At 40.1% G+C, this 9,826-nt stretch overlaps 1 protein-coding gene across 3 annotated transcripts; it reads left to right on the top strand.

The window, feature by feature from the left end:
* The first annotated feature begins 131 nt into the window (after positions 1-131).
* LOC117397330 (5-hydroxytryptamine receptor 3B-like) lies at positions 132-9,236 on the top strand. 3 transcript variants are annotated; one of them, XM_059009915.1, is made up of 10 exons: positions 132-418; positions 1,270-1,380; positions 2,363-2,520; positions 3,104-3,148; positions 3,612-3,721; positions 3,844-4,013; positions 5,208-5,365; positions 5,909-6,119; positions 7,055-7,234; positions 7,431-9,236. In XM_059009915.1, exons 2-10 carry the CDS (start codon positions 1,341-1,343, stop codon positions 7,694-7,696), a joined length of 1,338 nt encoding a protein of 445 aa, XP_058865898.1. In that variant the 5' UTR covers positions 132-418; positions 1,270-1,340; the 3' UTR covers positions 7,697-9,236. The 3 variants fall into 3 exon arrangements, with proteins under 3 accessions (XP_058865898.1, XP_058865899.1, XP_058865897.1); XM_059009916.1 differs by lacking the exon at positions 132-418 and adding an exon at positions 1,458-1,509 and having other exon boundaries at positions 973-1,380; XM_059009914.1 differs by lacking the exon at positions 132-418 and having other exon boundaries at positions 973-1,380.
* The last annotated feature ends 590 nt before the right edge of the window (positions 9,237-9,826 follow it).

Here is a 9,826-nt window from a genome sequence, read left to right as displayed (position 1 = left end):
TTATTTAATTGAACATTTTGCTGTGTATAATAAATAATAAAGAAAAAGGTTGTGTACTCTGCGTGTGTGTCGAATTAATGAGATCCACAGGTAGGTATATATAGTTTGTGGGCGTTTGCTATTGTTTTGCAAAGATTACGACGGGCAGAGTTGGTTAAACCCGGTGAATGCACCGTTTACCTAGTATATTATTCCGTGCAGCGGTTGTGTTTGCATACGGTATTGTTACTGACAAATGACCGGCCAGACCCGCTTGTGTTTGTTTACTTGCGGTATCACGGCTCGGTTTGTTACTGTTTGCTGAGTGGCTCCTATGTAATGTGTTTCACTTCATGAGTCTTGATCAGTAACTTAATCTGAGTTGCATCTGAAAGATGTTCTGTGCTGTTACTGTATGTCGGATGGTTTTGAATTGCAGGTAAGGTGGAATATTATTGTGTGCAAGTCTATTCTCAAGCATTGCTTCAGTACGGTTTCTCAATGTCACGGTGATGTCCACGTCCAGTCTTGGTTGTTTATTTTTTAGAGACTCATTTATTATTAATCGGGTGCTTTTGCTTGATAAATGTATTAAAAGTAAAATAGTGATTTTTCATCATTCTAAATATGATAGCTTTTTTTTTTTAAAGTCCTCAACAAATCATTCCTTAAAGTAATTTTAGAAAGCTGCAGCGTTTCATTGATAAGAAGCTAATGAATCAGTATAAGCTAAATATTTGATTATTTCTAAAGGTCATTTCATTGCACACTTTCCATTCAGTTGCTAAATTACGTACCTGAACTGAAAGCATTTCAACCCGAATATTTGAAACCCGTAACCACATGTTCTAGTGTTTATATCCAGAAGAACGTGATCTTGCATTGGGTTGTGTTCGAATTGATTTTAAATGCACCTGTTTTAGTGCAAGTCTCAAAGGGTTTTTTCTTCATAAACGAGCTTCTAAACACTGACTGAACAGGGTTGCCCATTTTTTATTTATATCAGCTGCCTGTTTTCTTTATCGAATTAGCAAACAGTTTATTGTCTCCTCAGGGTTGAGCCCTTCCTCCATTACCCTCTGAGCATTAGTCGTATCAGTTTAATAAAAATTCAATAGACAGGAATACACCAAAGTTGAAGGTTGCATCCCGATAGTGACGGCAGCCGGTAAGCAATCGCTTACTCCGAGACAGGTTGGGGTTGCAGGATTTGATCCGAACAGCAAATGTCAAACTGAAAAAAAATATATATATAGACATATACATAGACAATATATCGTCTCTTGGCAGAGCTTTTTCTGCAACTAGTTCGATTCGCATTCCTGAACGCTGTGGGACAGCCCGTACCCTTGTTCCTGGCCATGGCACCTGTGATCTTCCTGTTATTTCTCCTACTCTCAGGTAAGGGTCTTTGTTCTACCGAACAGGCTCGTTCTTTCAAACTATACTTTCACAGGACTGATGCATTTTCTTTTCAGGTTTTCAATGGCACCAGCAGTTGGGATTTTAAATCGTCTTCTTAGAAGCTCGGTACCTATGCGACATTTTAGGCGCCCCCGGCTATTTCTATTGCTTACTCATGACTTTTTGTACAGGGAATGTGATATTGCTGTGTGCTGGATGTGCTGCTTAAGGCCATTTCCCGTGTACTATGTGTGCCTCGTTTTTACATTACAGATAGCTGGATCTGTTATGTAATGAATAACACTTAACCTCAATTTAACACCCTTCCTAAATTTATTTAACGATCTCATAAAAAAAACTCCCCTTTTAAGTTGTTATTGTTTACCTTTGATCCAAATCCAGATTTGTGAAATCCACATTTTCCCTGCATCCCTGTCAAAGGGTTAACAGTGCTCCATGTATCTACTGTATTTATAACGCACTTGGTGTGTTCTTGGTGTGTGATGGTGGTCCACTATGAAAGGCGCTATATAAAAATAAAGATATTATTACATTACTCATCTCAAGTGAGTAATTAGAAGTGACTATTACAAACTGAAGGTGTAAAATATATTTGTATAAATAAAGATCAGGTGGATTTGTCTTGTTAAGCACTCGTTTAATATCTTAGGGGTTGTTATACTATAGTCGTATTAAAAAAGAAAAAGATAAAACAGTTCTTCAGAAATAATTAATAATAATACTAGGAAGAAACCATTTAGAAGAAAACATGAACTGCTTTTGTATATGACTAAATAGTTTATTGCTTTCATTATATATATATATATATATATATATATATATATATATATATATATATATTTCAGACTTTAGTACTTTCATTTAATTGAAAGCCCACACTGAGCAAACAGGCAGAATAGCCACCTATGGAATGGTGGTCAGGTTTCTAAAAGGCATCCTTTGAACTTTCTTGCTCCAGGAAGTATGTCTTTAGACATGAAGCCAAAAAAATCTGCACTGCATCAACTTACCAAAAGCCTCCTTCGGAATTACAGAAAGGGAGTCCGTCCCGTCCAGAACTGGACTCAGTCAACCATGGTTTACATTGACTTCATTACTCAGTCCATCCTGGAAGTGGTAGGATTGTTAACTTGCAATGACACTCCTTTGCCACATGGGGGCACACAGCAGCTTAACAGCAGCACTTGGCTGTGCTGTATTTTTCCTGAAGCGGTATTTATGGTACCTGCCCATAGCTGTCAGAAATCTCAAACATGATTTTTTTTAAAGCAGGGCTTAAGTACTTGCATTGGTTGCTGTAATTATCACCACATTAGAAATTCCCTGGATTCATGCAACATGTCTATAGCTGTGTCCTTTATGTATGGTTATTTCAATACGATTTATATACTATCTGTTATATATTTGACTTTATAGAACAAAGTTAATCCCTTTTACTTGTATGACAAATCCTTATTTTGAGTTAAAGTAACGTACAGTTTCCTATAGAAATGGCATCCTATTAAAAAGGACTGGGAATGATTTCAGTCATACTTTAGTTAAATCAATAAATATGCATGTGATGATAACGACACAAAGATATGAAGATATTTAGATTGATAATATCCAAGAGGCTTTTGATCATTTACTCAATAATCACGGATTACCTAACTGTAGAAATACATCCATGACATTACGTTATTATCTCTCTCTTCCACAGGATGGAAAGAACCAGAAAATGACCTTAAGTGTTTGGTATCGACAGGTGGGTAAACACTCGCTGAATATCCTTTACTTTTACTCGTTTTTAATTACCGCTTATCTTTAGAAAGCAGCAATGTTCATCATAACGAGTTACCATCTGACTTCACGCACACCAGGACAGTTCAGGCTTTTCAACTCGCATCACAATGCGCTCTGGTACGTTTTACCTGTCTCAGGTACCTTTCACAGCAGGACTACACTTACCAGAATGCATTGGGATGGGAGTGGAAAAGCCTGAACTGTCCTTGTGTACATGGAGTGACATGGTAACCCTAGATGAGAAACAACTCGGGAGTGCTGAAGCGCTCTTGGATTTTCATACTTCGTTGTTTAGCTGCAGGCTAGCTTCAGGTGTTTCTCTCCTTTTAAAACAATACAAAGTATATTGACGGTACACTCTGAGAACAAAGCCCTCTGCGTTCTCCCTTACGTGTTCACACCATATAGCGTGTTTGTACTTTCAGATTTGGAATGATGAATTTTTAGTGTGGGACCCCGCAGAATTTGACGGAATCAATGAAATCTCCTTGTCTTTCGACGTCATTTGGGTTCCTGACATCATCATCAGTGAATTGTGAGCGTTCCATTGATCTGCATGTCTTCTTGGGGGGGTTGAGAAACGTTTGGAATACAGTGTTTGGTTTTATTACCAGTAATTCCGCTCTGTAAAATCGTGTCTCTGTTTTCACTGTTCAGTGTGGATGTAGGGAGCTCTCCTGATATGCCTTATGTCTATGTGAACTCCTCCGGTATGATTAAGAACTACAGACCTATCCAAGTGGTGTCAGCCTGCAGCCTGGAAATCTATGCCTTCCCTTTCGACAGACAGAACTGTCCCCTGACCTTCAGAAGCTGGCTCCATACAGGTAACAATACAGAACGAGGTAGGAGCTCTCCGTTCTCATGTTACCCATCTCATGTTGTTGGTTAATGTGACCTACAGCACAGGAAGCAATTAGGCACCAGGATGCAGCAGTATCATTTTTTGACCTATAGCGTTGACGTCCCAAGACCTGTGTATTACAGCAAAATCAGGGTAATGTTTCTCGCACTAATTAGAAGATTTTAAAGTCCTGGCTAGCTCTTCTTAAAAATGCATTCTTAGCAACAAGCCAACACAGGCCAATGCTTTGTATCCATCGCAGCAGTAAAGCTCTCCCTTCATTTAGTGAGAGGTCCTGTGCTTCTCTAACCTTTCCAAATGCCATCGTCTTGATGTTGTGAATCCCCAAGCATTCGCCCTGCAGCCGAATTCACTGGAAACGCGCAGACAATACAAAACGCAGCATGATGCCCAAGCCATCCCTGGAAAGAGATTTTAAAGAAAGGAACGCTAAATTAAAAACTACCTTTCATCATATAATTCATATCCAAGAGGGATTGATGTGCTTGATTTTTTCTGACCCTTGTCGAATGCTCACTGAGCTGTGGAAATGAAAGAAATCTTCAGGACTAGCGGTCAGACTGGGTGCTCTTATCTCATAGAGCAGATAGCCATCAAAGTCATAAAGCTCTTTACAACCAGTTTGTCATTCCAGCACGATTATCTTCATAAAGGAGCAATGCATTGAATTGATGTCTTTTTACGTTTTATTTATTTTTTATAAAACCTTTACTAAAAGTCCTTCAGCTGACAAATCAGAGTTCTACTGGGGGGTTTAATCTTGATGATGAGGTGAAGGTAGTTTTTGGGTGAACAGTGTGTAGTGCAGTTAAAACTTTTTTTATTTCCTTTTTTCCTTTTGTTTCATTTCGTATGACTATAAGAACTCCTTGGTCATTGATTCGGCTCTTTTGGTCAAAATGTTGGACCACTTTATAATGTATTTTTCATAGAAGCATTGGAATAGTCATGCACTACACAGGGAGTACTGGGTCCAGTTAACAGCTTTTTAATATTTTAGGAATCCTTTCTTTCTTATGATATACAGAAGTACATTTTCCTAAGGTGATGTCAGCTTGAGGCCAGGGCAGGTTAAGCCTAGAGACCAGGGTTCCATGTGAAATCTCTTTCTTTCTTTCTTTTTCTTTCTTTCTTTCTTTCTTTCTTTCTGAACAAGTGAATGAAGTGAACCTGACCCTATGGAGGAGCTTGGAGGATGTGGCGAACGACAAGAGCACCTTCATGAATGAAGGAGAGTGGGAGCTCATCTCGGTGCCCTCCAGATATGAACAGCTGCACTTAGACTCCAGGGACTATGCTCAGATTCAGTTTAACGTAAGTGCACAGAGGTCCCAAGCCAGCAATATCACTTGGCACAACCCTGTGGAAACCAATATTGATTCCTCCGGATTTTGGTTCCCACGAATATTGGTTCCCACCAGCGAACTTTTGTTCCCCAATGCATTGTGCCAGTAATGTACAGTAGATGCCTGCAGCTTTTTACAACCTTGTTTCAGTACTAAATTGAGATCCTCAAGCTCTGACCATTGTGTTAATGGAATCTGGAATAAGATTTGCATTCTACTGTAGCCTGACAAGACGCTTCTAAAACTGAGCCTATAATGTGCGATTGCAGCCCGGCTGAATGATCTGGGCACGATGGCTCATTTCTTTATCGGACTGAAGCTGGCATGTGGTCTTGAAATATCAACTTGTTTAATGAGCGGTCTCAGGAGATCATGGCCTGAGTGTCTCGCCTGTGTGTCAGAGCAGCATGTTAGTTGAAAGATGATGTCATGTATGTGTTAGAAACTCATTTGCGTTTTGTAACAGTGCGCTTCTGGGTATTTCTTCACTCTCTTTTCATTCCCCTTGCAGGTGGTTGTTCGCAGACGTCCCTTGCTCTATGTTGTCAGTTTACTGATCCCCAGTTTATTCCTTATGATTGTGGATGTCATGAGTTTCTACCTGCCTGCAAATAGTGGCACCAGAATCACCTTTAAGACCAGTATCCTTTTGGGGTACACATTATTCAGAGTCAACATATCCAATGAACTGCCAGCAACTGCTATTAAAACACCTTTAATAGGTATTTATTTAAAAGCACACAATCCCTGTGTTTTAGATCCTACTACTTCACCTGGTAGGCTATTAAATGCATTTATAACTCTGTGGAAAGAAAGTGCTTCCTCCCTTCAGTTCTAAACTTTTACTCCATGAATGCCCTCTTGTTCTTCTCTCTGTGCTCAATTTGAAGTAGTGTCTTGGGTTAACTTTATTTATACCATGTATGATTGTAAAGACTTGTTTAAGGCTTATCTCCTGTTTCCTACCCTTGCACAAACACTGCAGTATATACAATATAGATATGGAATAACCAAGTACTGTAGCAGCATCTGGTTACAGAGGGATAAATTGCACGCAGCCAACATCATTAAACACAAAGGCACTTAAGTGAAGCCTAATTCAATTGTGATGCAAGTTTCATCCAGGCCTGTTGTATAACTGCAGGGCTATACTTACACAGCTAGCAGTAGGAGGGAATATGTACATGGTGTGGGCTGCATTAGTTCAGTTGCTGTATAATAACTGGTGTATAAAATAATATAAGCGAAGTACACTGCCACCCTGTTATTTCATGATTCAAAAACACACACGTTTGGTTAATTCGTGCTTCGTTAATGCAGACGATAAACTGTACATGTGCTACACTTTATTGTATAAGATCCCTTTACTAATTTAATGTTTAAAATATTTGACGATTTTTATGTACCAGTCACTGCTCAACATATAACCAGCAGAAAGTTCTCCTAAAAACTGTGTGTAAAGCTGAGGGAACACAAAGCCACTTTGTGGCTTGCAGCTTGGTTTCAGGAGACGAGGTTTCAGGCCACACCAGGGGAGGCTTGGGGTTTGATGCAGCCAAGTTGACTCAAACTAGGTCTCCTGGAAACAGGTTTCAAGCTGCTGTTCCTAAAAAAGCAGCTTTGTGTTCCCTCAGCTTTATTTTGTGTCGCATTGCAGGTGTGTTCTTTGCAGTCTGCATGGCACTGCTGGTACTCAGCCTGGCGAAATCCATCCTCATTGTGAAGCTGCTGTATCACAGCGAGAAACCTGTAAAGGACATGTCCGTCTCGGCCTGCCTCCTGGACAAATACGGATCTTACAGCCAAAGCATCAAGGATGGTGGAGGGCAAAGCAGAGGTAAGAGTACGTCTCCCTTCCCCGAGGCTGAACCGTTTCACATGGGGTGCTGCTTCTGTACAGTGGGTGAAACAGTTGCATAACTGCGTGGGTGTCAGTCACCTCGAACGCTCTCCTTGTGGAGATTACAGAGAATCAGAAAGACACATCGGGATCCTCCACAATTCTAATGTTGTGTTTCTCTTTGTTTTCAAAGGATACCAGTTTGAAGTTTCGCCAAAGGTGGAGATGACCCCCTCCAGTGGAGAACTGAGCAAGAACATCCTTCTAGAGAAGATCCTTCGGGAGATCGTTGCTCTCAAGCATTACCTTGAGCAGATAGACGACGCTGGCAGCATGACTGTGGAGTGGCTGGCTCTGTGTTACAAACTGGACAAGTTCCTGTTCCGCCTGTACCTGTTCATCCTCGCCATCTACATCAGTGTTCTGTGTTCTCTCTGGGTCATATGGAGCTCCCCCTAGAGCTTGCATACTAGACTCAAGACTTTTTTCATTAGAACCCATTATATCGTGTGTCAGAACACCGTTAAGCCGAGGGAACACAAAGCCACTTTTTCAGGAACAGTGGCTTGAAACCTGGGGACCTAGTTTGAGGCAACTTTGCTGTATCAAACCCCAAGTCTCCCCTGGTGTGCCGTGTAGTCACAAAGTGACTCTGTGTTCCCTCAGCTTTAGGCTACTCACAGGTACTGAACCAAATATTTGTGGTTTGTTTCAATGTTACGTGGTATGATTGGGTTAGTATAAAATTTAACTGCTTTACTACATTTTTTTTTTGGAACACATATATTCACTGTTTACACTGAAGAGGAGTTAAATAGTTATAACAAAACTAGTAAAATGAGGTAGAACTGCAAGAGCATGCACTGTAGAAAACGCTTTCCTTCAATGACTTTAAGCTCATTGTGAGCCAAAGAAACCCCAACACTGTACAGCCCACTATTGTTAAAAATCATGTTTGCTGGCATGTAATTAACACACTGTTTAGGAGATTTGCATACTGCAGTCCTGTATTTTTTAATGGAACCAACTAATCACTGCTCACTGAGAGTATTCAGATGAAGCATTTCTTTGCTACAGAGAACCCAACACCCCCATAATGACTACAATGGCAATGCAATGGTTCTAGAGTATGGAAGTGATGGTAGAACACTGATTGCATCAGAACTACAATGGTATAGTAACATGGTATCACAGTAGTCGGCTTGTGCAGTACCATGGTTCCAGATCATTACCATTGCTTTACTGTATAAGGACCACCATGTCATGGTTATTCCAAATCCTTTGTGTTGCCCCTGCTGGTATTTAATGCTGTGATCTGCTAATGATACTGCTACAGTTTCTTCAGGGTGATAGACTAGGATTCTGATGGTATCCCAAGGAGAACTTTCCTGCAATACAGGCTTCAAGTCTGCAGGTATCTAGAATAAGTTGCATACACAGAACGCTGTATACAATACAGATGTTAAACAATCAAACTAGTGTTGTCTGTTTATTAACTTACATTTTTCTTCATGCCTACAGAAATAAGGGTCTTCCCATTTACAGTACATTGTTCCCATTTTAACTGCTTAATTAATGTAATAAGAAGAGTATTATAGGCACTGTTGCATCCCGCTATCAAGATCAATTCAAATGTCTTTTCCTAAATCCTAATGAGACTAACTAATCTAATTTATTCCAATCGGCTGAATGCACTTCCGTTCATCTGTTCCCTGGACAAATTACTTTGAGTGGCAGTGATGGGACAGAGGACAGTGGATCTACATGTTAACAAATGCTTTATACTGAAGACAACAGTTTTAGGAGTAACTCTATCCCTCTATTGATGCCTTCTGGTATACGACAGAAATCCTTAAAATGCTGATCTGTCTGTCTGTCTGTCTGTCTGTCTGTCTGGGGCCTCATGATCAACACGATAACTATTTGGATTTTATATTTGGAATACCAGTTGGGTATAATTCGATGAACTGTAGACACATCTTACAAATATGTTTGCGATTATAAGCCCCCTCTGTAGGGTGTTTACGATGGTTCTGTCTGTGTCTGGAGATTTGACTCAACAGCGCCATACAAAATGGAAAGCACGGGTTTCAGTATCAACCCTAGCATGAAAATGCTAAGTAATGCCATAAAGAATACCGTGCCAGCATACTAACGAATGCCAATATCTGATGCTGCTATTTGAAAATGCAGGGGGTCCACTAGACAATAGGTTAGAATGCCTGAAAAGCCATTGCATTGGTACATTCTTCTGCTTTCATTTGTTTTCTAATAGCGGCACCATGATGGGTAAACCGATAATATCAAAAGCCAATGTTCGCATTGAGTTGATGAGATGTCCTGGGGTGGAGAACGCATTTCCGGACCTGGTCATATATTTGGCAGATTTGATGTCACAGTTGTTGCTTTTAAAAAAAAAGTAGTTATAGATGAAACATAATATTGATGTATCCCCTTTCCTATAATCTAACCTCAAAACAATGGAGGTGTTAATGTAATCTGTGCTGGAGTCCACAGTGCCCATTGGAAGACCCATTGGGTTGTCTCTCCCTGTAGATCCATTAGTTGAACAGAAATGTTATAGTGGTG

Source organism: Acipenser ruthenus, chromosome 40 (genome assembly GCF_902713425.1).
Source record: "Acipenser ruthenus chromosome 40, fAciRut3.2 maternal haplotype, whole genome shotgun sequence".
In the NCBI taxonomy this organism is placed as follows: domain Eukaryota; kingdom Metazoa; phylum Chordata; class Actinopteri; order Acipenseriformes; family Acipenseridae; genus Acipenser; species Acipenser ruthenus.
Note: the sequence above shows the minus strand (reverse complement) of the source record. Positions and strands in the feature narration are given on the sequence as shown.

Bases quoted from the DNA above. Each gene is read 5' to 3' on its own strand.
- LOC117397330 (XM_059009915.1), top strand. From the start codon at position 1,341: ATGGCACCTGTGATCTTCCTGTTATTTCTCCTACTCTCAG. The intron at 1,381-2,362 runs GTAAGGGTCTTT...TTCTTGCTCCAG, and splicing joins GTTATTTCTCCTACTCTCAG to GAAGTATGTCTTTAGACATG. The intron at 6,120-7,054 runs GTATTTATTTAA...GTCGCATTGCAG, and splicing joins TATTAAAACACCTTTAATAG to GTGTGTTCTTTGCAGTCTGC.